General features: G+C 34.6%; 1 protein-coding gene across 2 annotated transcripts in view; it reads right to left on the bottom strand.

Annotated features, from left to right (window-relative positions):
- Positions 1-27,672, bottom strand: part of LOC145271411 (uncharacterized) — a 681,202-nt gene that overhangs the window by 162,330 nt on the left and 491,200 nt on the right. For both annotated transcript variants that reach the window (XM_080126945.1, XM_080126944.1), the window contains one exon: positions 6,640-6,669. In XM_080126945.1, coding sequence (XP_079983071.1) covers positions 6,640-6,669 — 30 coding nt within the window. The remainder of the gene's footprint in view (positions 1-6,639; positions 6,670-27,672) is intronic.

The raw sequence follows: 27,672 nt of genomic DNA on the forward strand, positions 1-27,672 counted from the left end.
GTATCTAGAAATGTAAACAAAAAATAAAAAAGCAGGAAGGAAGGAAAAGGGACGGATAGAGAGTAGTAGTAGTAGTAGTAGTAGTCTTGAAGATCAAAGTTTAGCAGAAATGAAATTTTATTAATATTGTTATCTTTTTTTGTATTTTTTTTATATAAATAAAAAATGTTTTAAAATTGGGTTTAAATAGAAAGAAGAAAAAAAGGAGGAGGGGGGATCCCTGACGGGAAAAGCATGCGAGAAACATTTACCTTGGTTGTAGTCATGGAAAAGCCTAAATATTTAAATGGGCTTTTCCGTAACTACAACCAAGGTAAAAGCCCATTTAAATATTTAGGCTTTTCCATAACTACAACCAAGGTAAATGTTTCTCGCATGCTTTTCCCGTCAGGGATTCCAGCCCCCCCCCCCCGCCTGTTTTCCTTTCTATTAAAAAAATGCTACATTGCCTTACGTGTGTTTATTCATAAAGTCTGAAGAAATGCTGGTTTTTGAAAATTTTCAAACGATATAATGCTTGAAATTGTCGAACTGGACACTGAAACAATTGTAACATAAAATGAAATACACTTTTTGTTGCCATCAACACCTTGTCTTGAAGTCTTGATTTTGCACACACAGTATATTAATGCTCAAGTATGAAATGTGATAATTTTGTAGCTTAATCCTTAAGTCAACCTTTTTTGGCTTAAAACCTATTGGTATATGAAAATTTACTGAATTACACGAACTCAGTATATTACATAAAAGTCTATATATATATATATATATATATATATATATATATATAAATGGTTGACACATGTCCATGTAACCTACATCTAAAATTTCTAAATGTGTGGAGACACAAAATTGGCAGAGGAGTTTGGTAGAATCTGCAAAGGTCAACTTTTTCAATTCTGACCTCTTAGCCGCCAAGTTTTTGTCCTCAAACGTCTGAATACCCTTTATGTAAAATTTCCCAACTCCAAACCTATTTGCTATTAATTAAATATTAATCTCAAACCCAAACCTATTTACTATTAATTAAATATTAATCTCAAACTCAAAAGTATTTGCGATTAATTAAATATTAATCTCAAACCAAAACCAATTTACTATTAATTAAATATTAATCTCAAACCCAAAAGTATTCACTATTAATTAAATATTAATCTCAAACCCAAAAGTATTTAATATTAATTAGATATTAATCTCAAACCCAAACCTATTTACTATTAATTGAATATTAATCTCAAACCCAAAAGTATTTCCTATTAATTAAATATTAATCTCAAACCCAAAAGTATTTCCTATTAATTAAATATTAATCTCAAACCCAAAAGTATTTGCTATTAATTAAATATTAATCTCAAACCCAAAAGTATTTACTATTAATTAAATATTAATCTCAAACCCAAAAGTAGGTGCTATTAATTAAATATTAATCTCAAACCCAAACGTATTTTCTATTAATTAAATATTAATCTCAAACCCAAAAGTATTTACTATTTATTAAATATTAATCTCAAACCCAAACCTATTTTCTATTAATTAAATATTAATCTCAAACCCAAAAGTATTTACTATTAATTAAATATTAATCTCACACCCAAAAGTATTTACTATTTATTAAATATCAATCTCAAACCCAAAAGTATTTACTATTAATAAATTATTAATCTCAAACCCAAAAGTATTTACTATTAATTAAATATTAATCTCAAACCCAAACCTATTTACTATTAATTAAATATTAATCTCAAACCCAAACCTATTTACTATTAATTAAATATTAATCTCAACTCCAAACTACATACAAATTACATAAAAAGACTTGTTAAGAATATTTCCTACAGTCCTCCAATTTAAGTAAATATTTAAAAACAATATATTTTTTTTTAAATTGTATGAAAAGATAAGGTTGGCGACTCTCTTTTGAACCCTGTCCAGGAGCGAGAGACAAGCAGCAGATGCACCAGCCCAGATGTGACAACAGTACTCCATACATGGGCGAATGGTGGCCTTATAGATGTACAGGATACTTTCAGGCGTAAGTAGTTTTCTAGCACGGTAGAGGGAGCCAACCCTTCCTTGCAGCAGCCTTGGCAATGCTCTCAATGTATCTATTCCAGTTCATATTCCCTGTAAACGTTAGGCCGAGGAGTTTAAAAGAAGTACTTTCAGGCAATGTATTGAGTTTATATGAGCAAATAAAGATGTGTATGTATTACAAATGTTTGTCTCCAGAACGTTTTCTGAAGTCGGCCATATTAGATATTCATCGTTAGTTATTTAGACGAGACATACACATTTAAATCATGATTTTCTCTAGTTCAGATAAGTGCAGTAAATAAACTTTTAACTCGAAATGACCCCTAATATACTAATATATAACGTAAGACACAGAAAAGAAACATTTATAATGTGTACACAGCTTTATTTTCTCATATAACCTCAATACGCTTTGAAGGGATTTTACCAGAAAATTATTATTAGAAAAAGAAAAAAAACAATGATAAAATAATAAAACGATATTTATTTTCAATTTTGAAAAAACAAAAACAATAAAATTATTTCTACAATTATATAAAAGTCGCTTTGTCTGTGTGTGAGTTCCTTCCTTCCTTCCTTCCTCATAGGTTCCGAAACGACTGAGCCTATCATTTGAAAATTTAACACAAAGCTAATTTATATGTCTGGCAGTGTTCCTAGATATGTTTTGTACAGAAATTCATCCGATAAGTATCAAAGCTAAAAAAAAATTTGATCCTAAAAATAGTCTTTTTTTTTCTTTTCTTATAGACAAGAATTTTTACAGGGCAATATTTGACTTTTCACCGGCCAAGGGAGATAATTCTCGACAAATCAAAGGGAGATAATTCTCAGTAAATCATTCTTCTTAAAAAAATCATTTCTTCTTATAATAGTAAGATGTTAAAGGCTTGGGGACTTTTGGAGCTAAATGGGGCGGAGAGGGTACGTAAAATGATGGACTTAGTCATTTCTTTTTTTGTATGGTGCAAATTGCCCTAAAGTCTTGCTAAGAATATTTCTAACAAATCATGATCCCTCTGACCCCCATCATGCCCCAAATGAAATGAACGGCTCTCATCTAGGGAAAGTTCCATGTCTTGAGAAGCTTCTTGGACTGACCTTCACTCCTGATCTGAAATGGAACACATACATCAAATCTGTGTCCAAGATTGTTGGAAAAACGGTTGGATCACTCTTTCGCTCCAGCAGGTATCTCACTGCCGTTGCAATAAGAGCTAGGTACACACTTATATCATCAACGAATTTTTGGTTTGCAAACTTGAAATTTAGTATATAGGGTATTCAGACACGTAGAAAAACGTTTAATCGGTTTACATCCAGACAAAAGGGATGCTGAGGGGTAAAAATTGAAAAAGTGGTATGTGGAAAGGTGGGTCATCGGATTTTTATCTGCCAATTACTTTACGACTGCACATGCGTCAATCGTTCAATTGACAGCTTCTTTATGTTTAGAATGTATTGTTAGTTTCATGGCAAGTGGTCGACTGAACTCCAATCTATGGTTCCCCCCTTGACAAACGTTAACAAAAAAGCACTCACCTAGCTACAACCACTATATTACTCTATCGCTCCAGCAGCAATCCTCTATCTGTATAAGAGTCTTCTCTCTTAGAACTGCACGCCTGTGGAACTCTGTTCCGTCTGCCTGCTTCCCACCGGACTACAACTTGGATGTGTTCAAGTCCAATGTTAACAAATTCCTAATGAACCGCCCCCTTAAGTAAACGCTTCATCAAATCTCCACACTAACCTAATGTACTTGCAGTAACCCTTATCCCTGAGTGGCTTCCGGGCCTTGATAAGTGGTGACCACTGTGTAAAAAAAAAAAAAAAAAAAAAAGAGTCAGTGTATCAATGGAGTACTGTTGCCACATCTGGGCAGGAGCTGCTCGGCACATAGTATCCGGCTTCGAGACTTAATAGGTGATGTCCTTGTCTCTTCCCTGCTACCTCTTTCCCATAGAAGAGACGCCGCGAGCCTGTTTTCACTCTATTGACATTTTCATGGCAAGTGGTCGACTGAACTCCAATCTATGGTTCCCCCTTGACAAACGTTAACAAAAAAGCACTCACCTACCTACAACCACTATATACGATTTCCCCCAATCTCTATCTGTGCCTAAATCTGAACACAGATTCCATGAACAAAGCTTTTAAAGACGTAGCAAGCTGGCCAAATGGTTATCGTACTTGGCTTACTATCTTTAGGTTTTGGTTTCGATCTCAGCTCAAGTATATTTTTTTTTTTACACTTACAAGAAGAAAAAAAAAACATAATACTCGCATGCTTAAATCATTCGTTGATATCTACGCTGATGACACGACCATCTATGGCAACACATCAAATGCCGTAAATGACAAAGTTCCCTCTGATTCTCTCTCCTCTGATCTTGAGCGCGTGGTACAATGGGGGAAGAAGTGGCTGGTTACTTTTAATACATCTAAAACCAACTTTCTATCTTTACATCATCAACGCTCTGATCCCCATCTGGCATCAATTGAAATAGATGTCTCCGTTCTGCTAGATCTACAGCAGATGTGCTAACTGTTATATCTCATAGGATTAGTGAATCTCTTGACAAAAGCTTCCGTTCTAGGGCAATTGCTCTTGACATATCAAAGGCCTTCATAAGGTATAGCATAAAGGCCTACTTCACAAGATTTCCAGCTACGGTATAACTGGAAATGTTTTCTCAATTATTTAATCATTTCTCTCTGATATGTTCATTAGAGTAGTGGTTGATGGGCAGAAATCAGAGGCCCACAGTATTAATTCTGGAGTCCCTCAGGGGTTCATCCTGGGCCCAACTCTCTTCCTGATCTATATCAATGATCTCCCAAAACACATACTTAAATCATTCGTTGACATCTATGCTTATGACACGACCATCTATGACAACACATCAAAGGATGTAAATGACAAAGTTCTCTCTGATTCTATCTCCTCTGATCTTGAGCACGTGGTACAGTGGGGGAAGAGGTGGCTGGTTACTTTTAATGCATTTAAAACCAAACTCCTATCTTTGCATCATCAACGCTCTGACCCCCATCTTGTCCCAAATGAAATGAACGGCTCTTGTCTTAGGGAAACCCCATATCTTGATAAGCTTCTGGGACTGGCTTTCACTCCTGATCTGAAATGGAACACATACATCAAATCTGTGGCCAAGATTGTTGGAAAATGCAATCCTCTATCTGTATAAGAGTCTTCTTTCTTAGAACTGCACGCCTGTGGAACTCTGTTCCGTCTGCCTGCTTCCCACCGGACTACAACTTGGATGTGTTCAAGTCCAATGTTAACAAATTCCTAATGAACCGCCCCCTTAAGTAAACACTTCATCAAATCTCCACACTAACGTAATGTACTTGCAGTAACCCTTATCCCTGAGTGGCTTCCGGGCCTTGATAAGTGGTGATCACTGTGTGTAAAAAAAAAAAAAAAAAAAAAAAAAAAAAAAAGAGTCAGGTACTCCCTAAAATGGAGTACTGTTGCCACATCTGGGAAGGAGCTGCTCGGCGCATAGTATCCGGCTTCGAGACTTAATAGGTGATGCCCTTGTCTCTTCCCTGCTACCTCTTTCCCATAGAAGAGACGCCGCGAGCCTGTTTTCACTCTATTGACATTTTCATGGCACGTGGTCGACTGAACTCCAATCTATGGTTCCCCCTTGACAAACGTTAACAAAAAACACTCACCTAGCTACAACCACTATATACGATTTCCCCCAATCTTTATCTGTACCTAAATCTGAACACAGATTCCATGAACAAAGTTTATTTCCCAAAACTACCCCACTTGTGAAGTACTGTTCCACTGGTCTGCTTTCCGGCTGAATACAACATAGTAGTCTTCAAGTCCAATGTAAACAAGTTCTTGTTGAGACGTCCTCATAAATAATCAAATTCTACACAAATTACACCATTAACGATTACACCATCACCTTACATTCATTAACTCTTATCCTTGAGTGGCCCTCGGGCCTTGATCAGTGATGACTCCCAAGTAAAAAAAAACCCCAAAAACGCGGAGACTAGTCTTTATAGTAGTAAGTGAAAGAAGTCATTATTATCCGCAAGGTGGAAGCCACAATTCTCTCTCTCTCTGCCATTGTTATCCATAAGGGGGTCCTCACAATATTGTTATCCGTAAGGGGGTCCTCACAATATTGTTATGCGTAAAGTGGAAGCCACAACAACACTGTCAGTTTGTCTCTCTCTCTTTCTGTCATTATGATCCATAAGGTGGAGGCCACAACACTGTATGTCAGTTTGTCTTTCTTTCTCTCTCTGTCATGGCTATGTGTAAGATGGAAGCCATAACCCCCCCTCTCTCTGCCATTGTTATCCATAAGGGGATCCTCACAATATTGTTATCCATAAGGGGTTCATCACAATATTCTATGATAGCAAGTGCAAAGTATCCGGAAGGTGAAAGGCACGACAACACTATGTCTGTCAGTTTGTCTATCTCACACTCTCTGTCACTGTCATCCGTAAGGTGGAAGCCACAAAACACACACTCTCTCTCTCTCTCTGCCATTGTTATCTGTAAGGGGGTCATCACAATATTCTATGATAGCAAGTGCAGATTAATATACTTACATTGAGATCTTCATAATTCAACTCAGGATCCTGAAATCAAATAAAAGGAAATAAATTTAGACCCAATTGATATTTTTTTTTTATGCATGGAAATCACACAAGACAAGATGTGTAGCTAACAAGAACATAAGATATGAGGAAAAGATGGCCCAGTCCCACTGTGAGCATGCACCATCCTAGACCCCTCCCCGCACGCACACAACTCACCCCCACCCCCAGAACTTCAGACAAAACACCATCCCACACTGTGCAAATACAGCCCCCCAAAACAGCGCGATTATATGACACACACACACACACACACACACACTATATATATATATATATATATATATATATATATATATATATTTATATTATTTATTTATAATGAGATCTATTTATCACTTGTCCAGAAAGCATTTTCTGCAACTTTCTGTTGGTTGAGGGGATGTATTTTCCTTTTTTGTGTTATGAATTCTTTCGGTTGAAAACCACGTCTAACACACACACACACACACACACATACAGTAAATCGAATTAATTATAACTTCCGGTGAATACCGGAAAAATATCCAGTAAATAAAACGTTGTTTAGTAAATCGTTGTTTTTTTGCATTTTTTTTTTTCTTGTTTTTGCATTTCCATACACCAAACATGGATATAAATATCACTAAAACATCCGCTGCGTCATAAACTTCATTTCGGTACCTTACTTGCCTAAGTGGGTTGCCTGTAGGCTGAGATAAACCGTGTCACACACACAGACACGGACATTAGGAAAATTTATAATACGATAAGTTTTGGTTTTAAACACTTAACCAAAACGTATGAACAATTTTAGGTAAAATTATCTATATATATAAAAACGAAACTGTATGTATGTATGTATGTATGTATGTATGTATGTATGTGTGTTCGCTTTTTTTGTATGTCAACAGAAGGCTTTTTTCAGAGAAGCGGTCGCTCGCTTCACAACTTTTAAAAACTTTTTATATCACATATAAATCGTAAAAAAGCGCGATTATATGACACAACATTTCTGGTCATCGATTTTCTGACTTTGCACCTACGACCACATGCATATGGCGGTAGGTGTCGGAAAGTGCTTGTTGGACGCCTAGACACACCAGGACTTTGTCGGTCTCTGCCAACCTCCTGCACGCAGCGATAGGCGTGGGAAAGTGCTTGCTGGACGCCTAGACACACCTGGACTTTGTCGGTCTCTGCCAACCTCCTGCATGCAGCGATAGGCGTGGGAAAGTGCTTGCTGGACGCCTAGACACACCGAGACTTTGTCGGTCTCTGCCAACCTCCTGCACGCAGCGATAGGCGTCGGAAAGTGCTTGCTGGACGCCTAGACACACCGAGACTTTGTTGGTCTCTGCCAACCTCCTGCACGCAGCGATAGGCGTTGGAAAGTGCTTGCTGGACGCCTAGACACACCGAGACTTTGTCGACTGGCAATATTAGAATGAATAATTAAAATTATATTAATCAAAGTTTTGCTGGGTGTTTCCACGTAATCGCCTAATAACTCTGTCTAGGAAATTTTTTTTTTACACAGACATCACCACATTATCAAGGCCAAGAGGCCACTCGAGGATAAGGGTTAAAGAGTGTACAGTAGAAACTGGAAAATATCGTAATCATTAGTAGTGAAAATTCGGTAAATTTCTTAACTCATATGGAACGGCTCATCAAGAACTTGTTTACATTAGACTTGAAGACAACCATATTGTAGTCAGCCGGAAAGCAGGAGACAATTCCACAGGCGTGCAGTTCTAAGAAAGAAGCTTTGTTCATGGAATCTACGTTTAGGTTTAGGCACAGATAAAGAGTGGGGGGAATTATTGATAGTGTTTACAGCTAGACGAGTGTTTCTTGTGAAAGTTTGGCGAGGGGGCACCATAGACTGAAGCTCAGTCGAACACTTTCCATGAAAATAATGATAGAGCAAAGATAAACTCGCAACCACTTATCAAGGCTCAGAGACCACTCGAGGATAAGGGTTAAGTTTTAATAGAAGTAGGTTTCACTTTATCGTGGGTAATGCCAGATCGCCTTGCTAGTCACCTCTGACTGAAAATTAATTGCAATGAAAGTTTACAACATACAGAAAAAGTGGAATACCATCTAAAAATCATGTTTTTTTTTTACGCAGTGATCACCACTTATCAAGGCCCGGAAGCCACTCAGGGATAAGGGTTATTGCAAGTACACCACGCCAGTGTGGAGACCTGATGAAGTGTTCACTTAAGGGGGTGGTTCATTAGGAATTTGTTAACATTGGACTTGAACACATCCAAGTTGTAGTCCGGTGGGAAGCAGGCAGACGGAACAGAGTTCCACAGGCGCGCAGTTCTAAGAAAGAAGCTTTGTTCATGGAATCCGTGTTTTGATTTAGGCACAGATAAAGAGTGGGGGAAATTTTTCACAGTGGATTCAGCTAGACGGGTGTTTTTCGTGAAAGATTGGCGAGAGGGGACCAGAGATTGGAGTTCAGACGAGCACCTGCCATGGAAATAACGACAAAACAAGAATAGGCTCGCAACGTCTCTTCTGTGGGAGAGAGGTTGCAGGGTAGAGAAAAGGGCATCCCCCACTAAGCCACGAAGTCTATTTTGTACTCTGTCAAGGCAGGATAGGCTGTTTTTAGCAGCTCCTGTCCAGATATGGCAGCAGTATTCCATCCTTGGACGTACTTGGCTTTTATATAGATTTATCAGGAATTTGTTTATGTTGGACTTGAAGACATCCAAGTTGTAGTCAGGTGGGAAGCTGGCAGACGGAACAGAGTTCCACAGGCGTGCAGTTCTAAGAAAGAAGCTTTGTTCATGGAATCCACGTTTTGATTTAGGCACAGATAAAGAGTGGGGGAAATTTTTCACAGTGGATTCAGCTAGACGGGTGTTTTTCGTGAAAGATTGGCGAGGGGGGACCAGAGATTGGAGTTCAGACGAGCACCTGCCATGGAAATAACGATAAAACAAGGATAGGCTCGCAACGTCTCTTCTGTGGGAGAGAGGTTGCAGGGTAGAGAAAAGGGCATCCCCCACTAAGCCACGAAGTCTATTTTGTACGCTGTCAAGGCAGGATAGGCTGTTTTTAGCAGCTCCTGTCCAGATGTGGCAGCAGTATTCCATCCTTGGACGTACTTGGCTTTTATAGAGATAGAGAATTGCATTAATTTTTACATAGATTTTCATACTTATGTGCCCTGGTTTTGATTCACACTATTTGAGTAAAACTTAACTTTCGAATACAATTTATGAATATGTTCAAATTATTTTTACATACGTTGATTATTCATAATGAATATCGCTCGAAGAAATGACCAGGATAACAGCATAATTCAAGCTCAAAACTTGCCAAGAGTAAGTGAAAAGTTGGAATAAATTCTGACCTAAAAAAGTGGCAATTTCCCCCCCCGACTTATCCTAGCACCAGTGAATATCACCATTCATTCACGGTTCAATTATACTGGAAACTTGTGGTCCTCCTTTAGAATTTTAGCGATTTCCCCTAGATGTGTTTTAATTAATTTTGTCTGTTAAAGATCGTAGTGTCAGCAGTAAAATTGGCATATCTCCTAGATAATCTTTAATAATATCTCTAATAATCTTTCTTTTTTCAAATAACATTGAGGTAGTGGGAGAGGTAGTCATTTTAGAATACTAAACCCCGCCCCTTCTAACCTATCAACGGCTAAATGCTAAACTACTCCCCCCTTGGCGCGAAAAATGCCTGTAAAACAAAGGAACAAGAAGCCAAGATGGCCGACGCAGAAACAAAGAAGAAGGAAGGAGGGAGGGGGGTACTATCTACGCGATGGACAGCAGCCGGTCATCAATAAGCCCAGACCAGTTTAGCAGAGAGTAGCTTACTAAACTGGCAGAGTTATTAACTCTATGAGTACCTATTTTTGTTAATAAATTCTGTTTCTCCTATTTTTTCTCTTTTTGTTTGTAAAAGGGCGCCCAGAAGCTTCCAGTAAGTGATCCCCTCCTTTTCCCCCCCTTCTTCCTCCTTCTCTATCTCTCTTTCCTTCTATTTCCCTTCACTCTCTCTCCCCCGTTTTGGTTACTACTACAAGACAAGACTCTTGTAAGCCAGATGGACATTTTTGGCAGCCCATAGAGGTCATTACTTTTTCTTTAGATATCTTTGTTAATAAATTCTGTTTCTCCTATTTTTTCTCTTTTTGTTTGTAAAAGGGCGCCCAGAAGCTTCCAGTAAGTGATCCCCTCCTTTTCCCCCCCTTCTTCCTCCTTCTCTATCTCTCTTTCCTTCTATTTCCCTTCACTCTCTCTCCCCCGTTTTGGTTACTACTACAAGACAAGACTCTTGTAAGCCAGATGGACATTTTTGGCAGCCCATAGAGGTCATTACTTTTTCTTTAGATATCTTTGTTAATAAATTCTGTTTCTCCTATTTTTTCTCTTTTTGTTTGTAATTTTTTCCTTCACTTTCAGAGTTAGTAGTAACGATTAATTGTTTAAGAAGAATTAACTGCCACGGGAAAAAGTGGAGAGTAACGATTAATTGTTTAAGAATTAACTTCCACGGGGAAAAAGTGGATAATAAAATTTCTTCACTCTGCCAATCATTAGTTTATAAATTTCAGGAATTGTCCGTCTGTAAGATACATTGCTCCTGACAATATTTTTCAATTTTTAAACTCAATATTTTTAAATTTTAAAAATCTATCAAAATTTTTCTATTGATTCTATTTTTACGATATTTTCAGGGTCAATGTGAAATTTTATGTTCTTTCCAATAAACCGAATATAATATTTTAGACAAACGTTTTTTTTAAATTCACGCCCCCCCATTTTCACGCCCCCTGATTTTCACGCCCCCCCCCCATTTTCAACTTTCTCTTAAAAAGTAAATAATTAATTTATGTTTAATAGTTTTATATATCACAAATTGAAGAGAAAAGGTCAATAAATAATATATTCAAATTTAAAACAAAAAAAAAATCAGTTTTTTAGAAATTTACCTGTAAAGTCCGAAGTTTAAAACCTTATTTTATAAGAACACATTTTTTCTTTTTGTCTTTTTTTTTTTTTTTAATGAAACCTTGGTCCTTGCTCCTTTAATTGAAAAAAAAATTAGGGCTTGAATTACATTTTTCGAGGAGTTATAAGCTTAGAAAGATAGGGGGTCGAATAATTTACGCCTCTCATTTTGAAATGTCTATTAAAAAGTAAATAATTAATTTATGTTTAATAGTTTTATATATCACAAATTGAAGAGAAAAGGTCAATAAATAATATATTCAAATTTAAAACAAAAAAAAAAATCAGTTTTTTAGAAATTTACCTGTAAAGTCCGAAGTTTAAAACCTTTTTAAAAAAAAAAAACACATTGTTTTTTTTTTTTTTTTTTTTTTTAAATAAAACCTTGGTCCTTACTCCTTTAATTGAAAAAAAAAATTAGGGCTTGAATTACATTTTTCGAGGAGTTATAAGCTTGGAAAGATGGGGTGGAATTATTCACTATTTTCACGAAATTTCTGACACTGCTACAGCTGCGTCAGAGAAATTGATTTTGTGGTAAGGTACGCCCCGATTATTTTTATCCGTTGCCGAGTAGTATAACATCCACTTGAATCCATATTATTGTCTAAAGAATCTTCCCACGTTTGCTGACGACATCACCTGAAAAATATGGAGAAAAGATATGGCGTCTTTTTTGACAGCTCGCTTTCATAGCTTGATAAACATTTAATTCGCTTTCATTTAAATATTAATTGCGGTGGCTGAAAAGAAAGGTGCTAACCCGGAAAGCTAAGGTGGGCTTTGCTGACAGTTCGGATCTCCCAATCAGCAGTAATTATTACCTCCTGCACTGATGATTACGTACGCATGGAACATTAGTGTTTGCAGGTATAAAAATATTAATATTGATATTGATAGTACTCAATTAAAAGAGCAAGATATGTTAGTTAATTTAAGTCGCTACAATCAATCTACTGTTTCAGTCTTAAAAGATATTGCCAGACGACAATATACGTTAGTTCTTGCTCGAGGTCAGTCATTTCATCATTTCATGAAAATAAAAACCAAGTATAATATATATATATATATGCATTTATGTGTATATATATATATAGTCACCCCATTAAAATACAATAAAAACAAGCAATAAAAGTATATATATATATATATATATATATATATATATATATATATATATATATATATATATTTAAAGTGATGGTTGTGTAGTTCCAACGAGAGAAAAAATGTATATTTAAAAGAGTGTAGCCATCAACAATTGTGGGTTTTTTTTAAAGGTTTTCATCATATTTTTATTTTAAAATATTTTTATAACGCGTTTCGAGCTTAGGGTGTGCTCTCTTCAGATATTTTCGTAAAAAGTTTTTCTTTAAAATGGGAGTTTGTGGATATGCCTCCGCTGATATTAAATATGTTTTTCATAGTGGTGCGATGCGTGTGTTCAGTGTTTAGACGTCCTGTCTCCAACTTTAAGTGTTTCACTGTGACCGGTCAAAGTTAGTTTCAAAGAGTGTTTTTTAGTCCATATGGTGAAGGTTTTTATGGCTTCTTTAGGGTTCTTTTTTAAAGACTTTCTTTCCCCATGTATAGCATACACTCACACACAATCCCATACGCATACATATATATTCATGTACATGTACACATGCACACGCACACAGACACACACACATACACACACGTACATACATAGAAATATATGTAGGAGCATACATATATACACATATACATACCTACCTACACACTCACACACGCACTCGCATACATCCACCGCTAACAATTATTTTTATTTTTTTATTTTTTATTTTATATATATATATATATATACACTTTTTTTTTTTCTACCAAAACACGCATGTATATATGCGCTTAATCATTCAGACATATGTACACGCACCCACACACACACACACAAGTAAGATGGAGAATAATAGGTAGAAGATATATATACACACACATACACGCACATACACACATATATGTACACACATATATGTATGTGCACATACACTCACAAACATCCACATACTATGTAGGCACATACACATACACACACACATGCGCACACACACAGACATATGGCTACACTCTTTTAAATATATATATATATATATATATATTAGACATGCAGGTGCATACATGCATATATATATATATATATATATATATATATATATATGATATTAGGATCCCTGCGGGACCCTTGCATTTTTATCATGTTGTTTATTAATATTAATATTGATATTGATAGTACTCAATTAAAAGAGCAAGATATGTTAGTTAATTTAAGTCGCTACAATCAATCTACTGTTTCAGTCTTAAAAGATATTGCCAGACGACAATATACGCTAGTTCTTGCTCGAGGTCAGTCATTTCATCATTTCATGAAAATAAAAACCAAGTATAATATATATATATATATATATATGCATTTATGTGTATATATATATAGTCACCCCATTAAAATACAATAAAAACAAGCAATAAAAGTATATATATATATATATATATATATATATATTAAGTAATGTGATCTATAATTTAAAAGTTTTAAAAAATTTTTTTAAAATTTTTAAGTTAAAATCACATTACTTAATATTGAATTAGCTCTAGGACATTTAACTATCGAGCTTATTATATATCTAAATTACAACGAGCATTTCCTGTATTTTAATTAAACTAGTAATTTCACTATTACATTAAAATACACTTAGCTCTTTAGACTATTATTCTAATCTCCTTTAAATTTATATATATATATATATATATATATATATATATATATATATATATATATATATATATATATTAGACATGCAGGTGCATACACGCATATATATATATATATATGATATTAGGATCCCTGTAATTGATGTAACTTGAGTATGTAATAGAGATGATATATGTTCAATGTTAAGGGTAAGTTTTTAGTTGGTCCTCTAGTTGCTTTTTTTCTTAACGATTCCAACTTGTAATGAAAAATACAAATAAAATTCGTAAAACGCAGATGAAAAAAAAAATGCAAGGGTGAGTTTTGTTTTCATTTGCATATTTTAAACGCGAAAAAAAATTGTCCATTAAAAATAAAAAAAAAGCTTCCACATGTCTTTTCCAACTGGATGGACATTTTAAACGCCCAAGCAAGCTGATCTGAGTTTTATAATATAAACTAGCGAGGTGTACCCGGCGTTGCCCGGGTGTTTGGAGGTGTGTGTGGAAACTCCGGAAGTGGGAGTGTTAAAAAAAAAAAGTAAGTATGTGGATCGAACCCAAACCGTTGAGGCAAAGTAGTAAATTAAAGTGTGGAAAAAAAAAGTGCGACGTTAACCATTGCCCCACCGCGAGATGCCAACGGAAAAACGTTTGAATTTATTTAATTACTTGGATTTAGCAGGTGCCCGTTTTAATGAGTTAATGAGGTCAAGTTTGACTGCGAGATAGTACCTTCATTTACTTCAAAGAGTAAATTGTCAGTTATTTGTCTATCTATAAGTTTATCTAATTATCAGTGTATCTATCTATCTATCGAATTGGCGAAGTAAACAAGTGATGTGAAGCTATGTTTTGATAAGGATGTTAAAACATATCAAACTCAGTGACTGATCAAGTTTGCACTAGAAGCTATCTGAACAGTAGTCCGGTAGGACGTGTTGTTTGTCACGTGTTCTGGTTTGTTAGAGCAAGGTGTTGAGTTGGAATTCAGGCATCAGAGAGCGCATGTGTAACCTGTCCTTCCCTCTCACTTTGAAATCACAGATTCTTAAACTAACCATTCTATCACCTTATTCCAGGTAATGCCAGATAGCTTTGCCAGTCACAAACAGTACTTAATACTTTTATAGTACTGTTCTATCATTTGACTGAAAATGTCACTAATCAATTATTTGTCAATCAGTTTATTTATCTATCCATCGATATATATATACATATATCTAACTGGCGAAGTAAACATGATAACCTCATCAAAACATATCACACTTGGTGACTGATCAAGTTTGCACCGGAAGGTATCTGCACAATTGTCCGATAGAACGTGTCGTCTGTCACAAACAGTACTTAATACTTTTATAGTACTGTTCTATTAGTTAACTGACTTGAGAAAAGAGGTGTGATGTATAATGCCTAGAAGTTATTGAAGTTTCTTTTTTTTATTTAAGAGTTTATCCCTATCGTAAAATTTCGTGATAACGAGCTTTTCATTTAAGCAAAAAAGCAAAGTGAATTTTGTGATTGACAAGTTTTGTTTTTTCGTTTTTTTTGGGGGGGGATTTTCCACTTAATACTTGATGTCAAGTTTTTACTTGTCACTATAATTAGGATTTAGGAAGCAAATTTTATGGCTTGTATATATCTGTTAAAAAGTATTATTTGTTTTTCAGATGTAGAATTTATTAGTGATGCGGTCCTCCTTAGCTTTGATGCTAGCTAGATTAATGACAAAAGTTTGAAGGCAGTTTTATCCAAGGGACATTTAGATTTATTCATACAACTGCATGTCTTTATTATTTATTCTCCTGATTTTATTTTTATTTTTTAAAATTGTTAGGCATGAGTGGAAACCAAGAATTATGGAATAAAAAATAACAGAGTTCGGAATAAAAGCAAAATGAAATAGGTAGTAGGATGCTGAGTGAAGATGAGGGACAAATTGTGATGGAGGAATAGGAGGTTAGGGTTAAGATAAGGGTTAGGGTTAGGATTATGGTTAGGGTTAGGATTAGGGTTAGGATTAGAATAAGGGTTAGGATTATGGTTAGGGTTAGGATTAGGATAAGGGTTAGGGCTAGGATTAGGGTTAGGATTATGGTTAGGGTTAGGATTATGGTTAGGGTTAGGATTAGGGTTAGGATTATTGTAAGGGTTAGGATAAAGGTAAGGATTAGGGTTAGGATTATGGTTAGGATTATGGTTAGGATTAGGGTTAGGGTTAGGGTTAGGATTATGGTTAGGGTTAGGATTAGGGTTAGGATTATTGTAAGGGTTAGGATAAAGGTAAGGATTATGGTTAGGATTATGGTTAGGATTATGGTTAGGATTAGGGTTAGGGTTATGGTTAGGGTTAGGGTTAGGATTATGGTTAGGATTAGGGTTAGGGTTAGGATAAGGGTTAGGATTAGGGTTAGGATTATGGTTAGGGTTAGGATAAGGGTTAGGATTATGGTTAGGATAAGGGTTAGGGCTAGGATTAGGATAAGGGTTAGTTTTAGGATAAGGGTTAGGGTTAGGGTTAAGAGAATGCGTTTAGGGTTTCTGGTAATAGGACTTGAGGTCAGTTTATTTACAGGAAATGGAGTTAGGGTTACGATTAGGGTTAGGTTATTGAAATTTTATTTTTTATTTTTTCCGTTCGAGCCGATTATATTGGGTTTACATGTCATGGGTAGCAACTGTGAAGATGTACTACTGTAGTAAGATATACACGTTTAGAATGTGCCAATTACCGTTGAATTTGTATAAACAGATGGCAATTACGTAGGCTTATTTGTGGGGGCAGGTTAAACTCTTGAGGGGGGGCAAGATGATGATTTCAGATATTAAGATTGAATTGAGGGGTGGGGGGTATTTACTGTAAAATAAAAATTCATGCTTTAACTAAAGATAAATAAAGGGGTTATGAGTAAAAGCTTCTGGGAGGCATATTGGGGATGAATAAAAATGCCAACACGGACCACAGACATTTTCTTTATAAACAAACAAACAAGGAGAGTAGATAATACAGTGGGTTAGGGTTATCGGCAGCTCCCGTAACTCTCGCTTCTCCTTTTTTGTCTCAGTCCTCATTCAATGAGTGATTTTTCTGACAAAGGGTGAAGAAAAAGCTGCTTTAAAGAGGTCTGTAGTACTTGGGAACCAGTAGTCTGAGATGTCGGAAATTTTTCTGTCTCTATGTCTATCCTTGTGGCCATGTCACTAGTAAGGGTGCTGGAGGTAAACGTTTCGTCTGGGCTGACGTTATCCGCCTGATAGCCAGGGACCCGAACCTTGGATTAACCACTAAAAAAGCTGTGCTATCAGCAGGCGCAAAGTACTAGGACTGCTGTATTGCCATTTGGTGAGTGGATCTGGACCATGCAGTAGTCTCTGGTGGAGCCTCTCGATACCATACTAGTGGGTAATTGTTACGGCTTTACCTTTTCATGTGCTACAAAAAAATATTCCTGTCTTTTATCTCTCTTACTTTCCCTCTCTGTACTGCTCTAACCAAGTATGCCGACCTGTTTCCACAAATCCCAAAACCTCAACATGAAATATCTCCAGAAAAAAAAACTCGAATAAACCTAGAACCCCATCTTCCAACGTAGACCCCTACTACCAGGTCTCCTTCTCCAACATCAGGGGTCTACGTTCCAACCTTCCAGAGGTTGAAACCCAATTACAGGAGACGAAACCGAACATATTATTTCTAAGTGAAACTGGAATAGGGCCGACCACTTCCCTAGATGAGTTCATAATTAACGGATACTATAACTTAACATCTAAATCTGACCCCCCAGATCGCCATGGGCATGGAATATGTGCCTACATTAAGGATGGCTTCCCGTGTGGCAGGGATATCTCTAGAGAAGATCCTAATTTACCCTATACTTTCCTTAAAGGGTAGAGCTGAGGCGTGCGCCACTTACATCTTTCCTCTCACCCTTTACCAACTGGCCGTACTTTCCCTGCCTGCAAAACACCTAACAGCTCTTGTCGAACTCTTGTCCTCACTTCTTTAGGACAGAGGAAGACACTGAGTGAGCAGACAGGTCTGTATTCAACGTCCGTGTGAGGGAGGCTTGGGAATGCCACACTTGAAGTGTCATCGAGACGCTGAGAGGCTGGCCTTCCTGAGCCACTATATGCAAGATGACCAACTGTGGCATCCCGTGATTACTGCCGCCTTCCCCGACCTCGTTCTCGATCCTTCTATCGAGAGCCATCGCAGGCCGTGGGGATAATCTGCCTACATGAAAGAGTGCCAAGCCGCGCTAAAAGGACTACCAAGGTCCAGCGACCTTGTGACTGCTACCCGTAGGGAACTCCACAGGGATCTAGTGGAGGGGGCCGCCGCCGACTTGCTTTGTTTGGGATGGCAGCAGAGTGGAGCTGGGCGCCAGGTTCGAGTCATTCTGACCGCATGGAATATGTGCCTACATTAAGGATGGCTTCCCGTGTGGCAGGGATATCTCTAGAGAAGATCCTAATTTACCCTATATACATCTCCAGAAAAAAAAACTCGATGAATAATAATTTCATATAAACATGAGTCCGATTAGATTGGTTGTAAGGACAGATACTACACTTAGATCTTGTCCCGAAGGCCAGGTATTTATTTGCTCCCCCACCGAGCAAATTAGGCACAAGGCCGATTTTTAATGTGAGGAGTGAAGGGGAAATGGGGACCAACTCCCCGGGGAGTAGGGGAGCTGGATAATGACAATTGGTATGAAGGGTTGCCCCTACATTGACCAAGGTCTTATATGTGGGGTCGCCCTCACATGTTCTTTGTTTGCAGTATCTGCTGGAACAGATACTACACTTGGATCTTTATATTTAATTTATTTCGTTTAAAGAAAAAATTACAATTAAAAAAATTCCAATATAAAATTAAAACATTTAAAAAAGTAAAATCTCCAAAAGACAAAACAAATTTAGGCACAAGGCCCTATAAGATCTGGGGAGGGGAGTGTTGCAGGGTCTTTGTAACTAAAGTAAAAATGGAGTCTGTGGCGACTTATTCTTGACTGGCAACATTTACCACAATACCTCATTCACTCTGTGGACTCTAAACTAAAACAGAACAAAGGAGGGGAAAATGTATTCAGGTTAGGGTTAGGGTTAGGGTCTGAGACTGGTCCGGTGATATTACTATTCTGTTAAGGTTTATTTTCTATGCATGTGTTATATAATAACTTATCTCTTATCTATCAGTTTATCTAATTATCGGTGCATCTATCAATGTATCTGTTTGCTATGTTTCATAAAGGTTATCAAAACATAGCATACTTTGTGACTTGGTAGGACGTGTCGTCTGTCATGTGTTCCAGTTTGTTGGGGCAAAGTGTGGAGTTGGATTGAAAACATTGAAGGAAGATGATATCAGAAGGATATTATTAGACAAAAGATACTGATAGATTTTTTCCAGACCGAATTAAATATATATTACAAGATTTTCAGTAAAAAGTAAAAACGGGAAGACTATGGATTTAGATAGATAGATTAATAGATACTTAGATATTAACGGACAAAAATATTACTTCAGCGACAGGTAGATGGGGACATATTAACTGATAGTTGATGAGTTAGATATCAACAGACCAAAACAATTAGATATAGAGATAGATAGATAGAAGTGACAAAAATATTGCTTAAGAGACAGGTAGGCAGGTACATATCAACTAATAGTTGACATGAGTTAAATATCAACAGACCAAAACCATTATATATATATATATATATATATATATATATATATATAAATTTATAAAATATGTATGGCGATTATAACTTACTAACTAGCTCTACCTACGTATTGAGCACTTTTGAAGTAAATACTTAAAGTTTACGCATGAATCTATACTTTCGTATATTAATTTTATGTGAGTAAATGAAGTAGTTATATATATATATATATATATATATATATATATATATATATATATATATATAGATAGATAGATAGATAGATAGATAGATAGATAGAACTGAAAAAATATTACTTGAGAGACAGGTAGGCAGATACATATCAGCTAATAGTTGATATGAGTTAGATATCAAAAGACCAAAACAATTATATATATATATATATATATATATATATATATATATATATATATATATATATATATATGTATATAAAGGAGAGTAGAACAATAGTCTAAAGAGCAGAGTGTATTTTAATGTAATAGTAAAATTACTAATTTAATTAAAATACAGGGAAAGAAAAAGTGCTCGTTGTAATTTAGATATATAATAAGCTCGATAGGTAAATATCTTAGAGCTAATTTAATATTTAGTAATGTGATTGATAATTTAAAAATCAAATTATAATTAAATTAAAAATCCGTTTCATGAGAAGGAACAACAACAAAATCAATTATTTCAGATTTTTTTCCAAAACACAATTAGATAGATTTTTTCCCAGACACTATTCAATAAATTTTCTTACGGGACCCACAGAATAGATTCTTCCAGACACTATCGGATAGATTTTTCCTCAGACATAATTATATAGATTTTTTTACAAGCCAAAACTTAATGGATTTTTTTTTAATAATAAGATCAATTTTTCTAGACCCAATCAGATAGATTTTTCCTCAGACACAATTAGATAGACTTTCTTTCCCAGAAAAAATTAGATAGATTTTGTCCCAGACACAATTAAACAGATTTTTTTCCCAGAAACCATTATACAGATTTTCGTTCCCCGGAAACAATTAAATGAATTTTTCCCCAGACTCAATTACGTAAATAGATAGATTTTTTTTTCCCAGAAAAAATTGGATAGATTTTTTTCCCCAGACAAAAGTAGATAGAATTTTATCCCAGATAGAATTAGATAGATTTTTTCCTCAGACCCAATTAAATAAATTTTATTACGGGTCGCATAAGATAGATTTTTCAAGACCCAATTAGAAAGATTTTTCTTCTGACACAATTAGATAGATTTATTTCCAATACACATTTAAATGGATTTTTTTGCAGACACAATTATATAAATTTTTTTTCCAGACACTATTAAATGAATTGTTTCCCCAGACCCAATTAAATAAATTTTCTTACGGGTCCCATCAGACACAATTAGATAGATTTTTTCCCCCAGACACAATTAGATAGGTTTTTCCCCCAGACACAATTAGATAGGTTTTTTTTTCAGATACAGTAGATAGACTTTTTCCCGAGACAGAATTAGACAGATTGTTATTCCAGACACTATTAAATGAATTGTTTCCCAGACCCAATTAAATAAATTTTCTTACGGGTCCCATCAGACACAATTAGATAGATTTTTTTCCCCCAGACACAATTAGATAGGTTTTTTTTTCAGACACATTAGATAGGTTTTTTTTTCAGACACATTAGATAGACTTTTTCCCGAGACAGAATTAGACAGATTGTTATTCCAGACACTATTAAATGAATTGTTTCCCAGACCCAATTAAATAAATTTTCTTACGGGGCCCCACAAGATAGATTTCTCCAGGCCCAATGAGATAGATTTTCCCCAGATAGATTGATATATTTCCCTAGAAACAATGAGATACATATTTTCCCCAGTAGTAGTAGTTCAGGGGCAAAAATCAGAAGCTCACAGTATTAATGCCGGTGTCCCTCAGGGATCCATCCTGGGCCCAACTCTTTTCCTGATCTACATTAATGATCTTCCAAATCACATCCTTACATCATTTGTAGACATTTATGCTGACGACACTACCATTTATGGTAGCACATCTAAGACAGTAAACGACCAAGTTCTCTCCAATTCTCTCTCCTCTGATCTTGAGCACGTAGTACAATGGGGAAAGGAGTGGCTGGTTACTTTTAATGCATCTAAAACCAAGCTTCTCTCTTGACATCATCAACATTCTGATCCACATTTGTCATCAATTGAAATGAATGGCTCTCGTCTTCAGGAGGCCTCAAGTTTTGACAAGCTTCTGGGCTTGACCTTTACTCCTGATCTTAAATGGAACACGTACATCAAATCTGTTGCCAAGGCTGCTGGAAAAATGGTGGTATCTTTCTATCGATCCGGTAGATATCTCACTGCTGATGCTATTCTCTATCTATATAAGAGCCAGGTACGTCCAAGGATGGAATACTGTTGCCACATCTGGGCAGGAGCTGCTAGAAAGGACTTGTCCTGCCTTGATAGAGTTCAAAATAGACTTCGTAGCCTCGTAGGAGATGTCCTTTTCTCTTCCTTGCAACCTCTATCTCACAGAAGAGATGTTGCGAGTTTGTCTCTGATGTATCGTTATTTTCATGGAAAGTGCTCGACTGAGCTTCAATCTATGGTCCCCCCTCGCCAAACTTTCACAAGAAACACTCGTCTAGCTGTACACACTATCAATAATTCCCCCCACTCTTTATCTGTGCCTAAACCTAAACGTAGATTCCATGATAAAAGCTTCTTTCTTAGAACTGCACGCCTGTGGAATTGTCTTCCGTTTTCCTGCTTTCCGGCTGACTACAATATGGTTGTGTTCAAGTCTAAAGTAAATAAGTTCTTGATGAGCCGTTCCATATAAGTTATTAAATTTACCAAATTTTCATTACTAATGATTACTATATTGACCAATTTCTACTGTACACTCTTTAACCCTTATCCTTGAGTGGCCTCTGGGCCTTGATAATGTGGTGATGCCTTTGTAAAAAAAAAAAAAAAAAAAAAGAACTGCACGCCTGTGGAATTGTCTTCCGTTTTCCTGCTTTCCGGCTGACTACAATATGGTTGTCTTCAAGTCTAACGTAAATAAGTTCTTGATGAGCTGTTCCATATAAGTTATCAAATTTACCAAATTTTCATTACTAATGATTACTATATTGTCCAATTTCTACTGTCCACTCTTTAACCCTTATCCTTGAGTGGCCTCTTGGCCTTGATAATGTGGTGATGCCTATGTAAAAAAAAGGCACAGTTAAATAGATTTTTTCCCAGGAAAATTAGATAGATTATTTTTCCAGACTCAATTAGATAGATTTTTGTCCAAGAGACAATTAGATAGATTTTTTCCCAAACACAATTCAATAAATTTTCTTATGCGTCCCACAAAATAGATTTTTCCAGACAATATCAGATAGTTTTTTCCTCAGACACAATTAGATAGATATTTTCCCTGACACAATTATATAGATTTTTTCCCCAGACACATTTGGATAAATTTTTTTGCAAGACACAATTAGATAGATTTTTTTCCAGACACAATTAGAGAGATTTTTTCCTAGACATAATTAAATGGATTTTTTTCCCAGACACAATTAGATAGATTTTATTATGGGTAGATAGATTTTTCTAGACCCAATCAGATAGTTTTTACTTCAGACACAATTAGATAGATTTTTTGCCCAGACACAGTTAGATGAATTTGCTTCCCTGACACAATTAGATAAATTTTTTTCCCAGACACAATTATATAAATTTTTTTACAGATCCCATCAGATACCTTTTTCCAGAAACAATTTGATAGATTTTTTCCCCCAGACAAAATTAGATAGATATTTTCCCCAGACAAAATTAAATAGATTTTTTCCCTGGCCCAATTAAATCAATTTTATTACGGGTCCAAGAAGATAGATTTTTCTAGACCCAATCAGATAGATTTCCTTCCCCGGACACAATTAGATCGATTTTTTTCCCAGACACAGTTAGATAGATTTTATCCAAGATAGAATTAGAAAGATTTTTTTCCCAGACCAAATTAAATAAATTTTATTACGGGTCGCATGAGATAGATAGATTTTTACCAGACAGAAATTAGATAGATTATTTCCCCAGACAAAATTAGATAGATTTTTGTTCCCAGATCCAATTAAATAAATTGTATTACGGGTCCCATAAGATAGATTTTTTCAATTACATGAATTTTTTTCCCAGAAAACATTAAATGGATTTTTTCCCAGACTCAATTAAATCAATTTTATTATGGGTCCCATATGATTACTAATTCTTGATTACATGTCTGATTCCGAAAAATTTCTTATTCTGATAAAATTACTGATTCTGGATTCAATTCCTGATTCCAAAAAAATAACTGATTCAGGATTAAATTTCTGATTCCGATTCGATAAAATTACTGACTCTGGATTAAATTTCTGATTCCGATAAAATTACTGATTCAGGATTAAATTTCTGATTCCGATAAAATGACTGATTCAGGATTAAATTTCTGATTCTGATAAAATGTCTGATTCTGATAAAATTACTGATTCTGGATAAAATTTCTGATTCCGATAAAAGTACTGATTCTGGATTAAATTTCTGATTCCAATGAAATTACTGATAATGGATAAAATTTCTGATTCCGATAAAATTACCGATACTTAATCAAATTTCTGATTCCGATAAAGTATCTGATTCTAGATTAAATTTCTGATTCTTATTCCGATAACATTACTTATTCTGGATTAAATTTCTTATTCCGATAAAATTACTGATTTAGATAAAATTTCTGATTCCGAAAAAATTACTGATTCTGAATGAAATGCCTGATTCAAATAAAATACCTAATTCTGGATTTCTGATTCCGATACGAAAAATTTACTAATTGTGGATTATATTTCTGATTCCGCTAAAATTACTGATTCTAGATTAAATTTCTGATTCAGATAAAATTACTGATTCTGGATTAAATTTCTGATTCTGGATTAAATTTCTGATTCCGCTAAAATTACTGATTCTGGATTAAATTTCTGATTCAGATAAAATTACTGATTCTGAATTAAACTTCTGATTCCGATAACAGTACTGATTGTGGATTCAATTTCTGGTTTCGATAAAATTACTGATTCTGAAATAAATTTCTGGTTCCAATAAAATTTCTAATTCAGATAAAATTACTGATTCTGGATTAAATTTAAAATTCCGATAAAATTACTGATTCTGGATAAAATTTCTGATTCCGAAAAAATTACTGATTCTGAATTAAATGTCTGATTCATATAAAATACCTAATTCTGGATAAAATTTCTGATTCCAATACGAAATATTTACTAATTGTGGATTACATTTCTGATTCTGCTAAAATTACTGATTCTGGATCAAATTTCTGTTTCCGATAAAATTACTGATTCAGGATTAAATTTCAAATTCCGATAAAATTACTGATTCTGTATTAAATTTTTGATTCAGATAAAATTACTGATTCTGGATTAAATTTCTGATTCCGATAAAATTACTGATTTTGGATTAAATTTCTGATTCCGCTAAAATTACTGATTTTGGATAAAATTTCTGATTCCGTTAAAATTACTGATTCTGGATTAAATTTCTGATTCAGATAACAGTACTGATTCTGGATTAAATTTCTGATTCTGATAAAATTTCTGATTCCAATAACTGTACTGATTGTGGATTAAATTTCTGGTTCCGATAAAATTACTGATTCTGAATAAAATTTCTGATTCCTATAAAATTTCTGATTCCTATAAAATTTCTGATTCCGATAAAATTACTTATTCTGGATAAAATTTCTGATTCCAATAAAATTACTGATTCTTAATTAAATTTCTGAATCAGATAAAATTACTGATTCTTGATTATATTTCTGATTCCGATAAAATTACTGATTCTGGATTAAATTTCCTATTTCGATAAAATGACTTATTCTGGATTAAATTCCTGATTCCAACAAAATTACTGATTCAGGATTAAATGTCTGATTCCAGTTCGATAAAATTACTGAATCAGGATTAAATTTCAGTTTCGACTTAAATTACTGATTCTGGATTAAATGTCTGCTTCCAATAAAATATCTGATTCTGGATTAAATGCCTGATTCCAATAAAATTACTGATTCTGGATTATCTTTCTGATTCCGATACGATAAAATTACTGATCCTGGATTAAATTTCTGATTCCGATAACAGTACTGATTCTGGATTAAATTTCTGATTCTAAATTACATTTCTGATTCCGATTAAATTTCTGATTCCAGTAACAGTACTGAAAGTGGATTAAATTTCTGGTTCAGATAAAATTACTGATTCTGAAATAAATTTCTGGTCCCAATAAAATTTCTAATTCCGATAAAATTACTGATTCTAGATAAAATTTCTGATTCCGAAAAAATTACTGATTCTTAATTAAATGTCAGATTCAGATAAAATACCTTATTCTGGATTTCTGATTCCGATACGAATAATTTACTAATGGTGAATTAAATTTTTGTTTCTGATAAAATTACTGATTCTGGATTAAATTTCTGATTCCACTAAAATTACTGATTCTGGATTAAATTTCTGTTTCCGCAAAAATTACTGATTCAGGATTAAATTTCTGATTCCGATAAAATTACTGATTCTGGATTAAATTTCTGATTCCGCTAACAGTACTGATTCTGGATTAAATTTCTGATTCCGATAAAATTACTGATTCTGAAATAAATTTTTGGTTCCAATAAAATTTCTAATTTCTATAAAACTACTGATTCTAGATAAAATTTCTGATTCCGAAAAAATTACTGATTCTGAATTAAATGCCTGATTCAGATAAAATACCTAATTCTGGATTTCTGATTCCTATACGAAAAATTTACTAATTGTGGATTACATTTCTGATTCCGCTAAAATTACTGATTCAGGATTAAATTTCTGATTCTGATAAAATTACTGATTCTGGATTAAATTTCTGATTCTAATAAAATTACTGATTCTGGATAAATTTTCTGATTCCGATAAAATTACTGATTCTGGATTAAATTTCTGATTCCGATAAAATTACTAATTATGGATTAAATTTCTGATTCAGATAAAATTTCTTATTCCGATAAAATTACTGACTATGGATTGAATTTCTGATTCCGATAAAATTACTGATTCTTAATTAAATTTCTGATTCCGATAACAGTACTTATTGTGGATTCAATTTCTGATTTCGATAAAATTACTGATTCTGGATTAAATTTCAAATTCCGATAAAATTACTGATTCTGGATAAAATTTCTGATTCTGATGAAATTACTGATCCTTGATAAAATTTCTGATTCAGATAAAATTACTGATCTGGGATTAAATTTCTGATTCCGATAAAATTATTGATTCTGAATTAAATTTCTGATTCCGATAACTGTACTGATTGTGGATTAAATTTCTGGTTCCGATAAAATTACTGATTGTTAATGAAATTTCTGATTACGATAAAATTACTGATTCTGGATAAAATTTCTGATTCCAATAAATTTACTGATTCTGGATTAAATTTCTGATTCTGACACAATTACTGATTCAGGATTAAATGTCTGATTCCGGGTCGATAAAATAAATGAATCAGGATTAAATTTCGGTTTCCAATTAAATTACTGATTCTGGATTAAATGTCTGACACCAT

The sequence above is a fragment of the Euprymna scolopes genome, chromosome 46 (assembly GCF_053919585.1).
Source record: "Euprymna scolopes isolate OS-2025 chromosome 46, ASM5391958v1, whole genome shotgun sequence".
NCBI classification, from domain to species: domain Eukaryota; kingdom Metazoa; phylum Mollusca; class Cephalopoda; order Sepiida; family Sepiolidae; genus Euprymna; species Euprymna scolopes.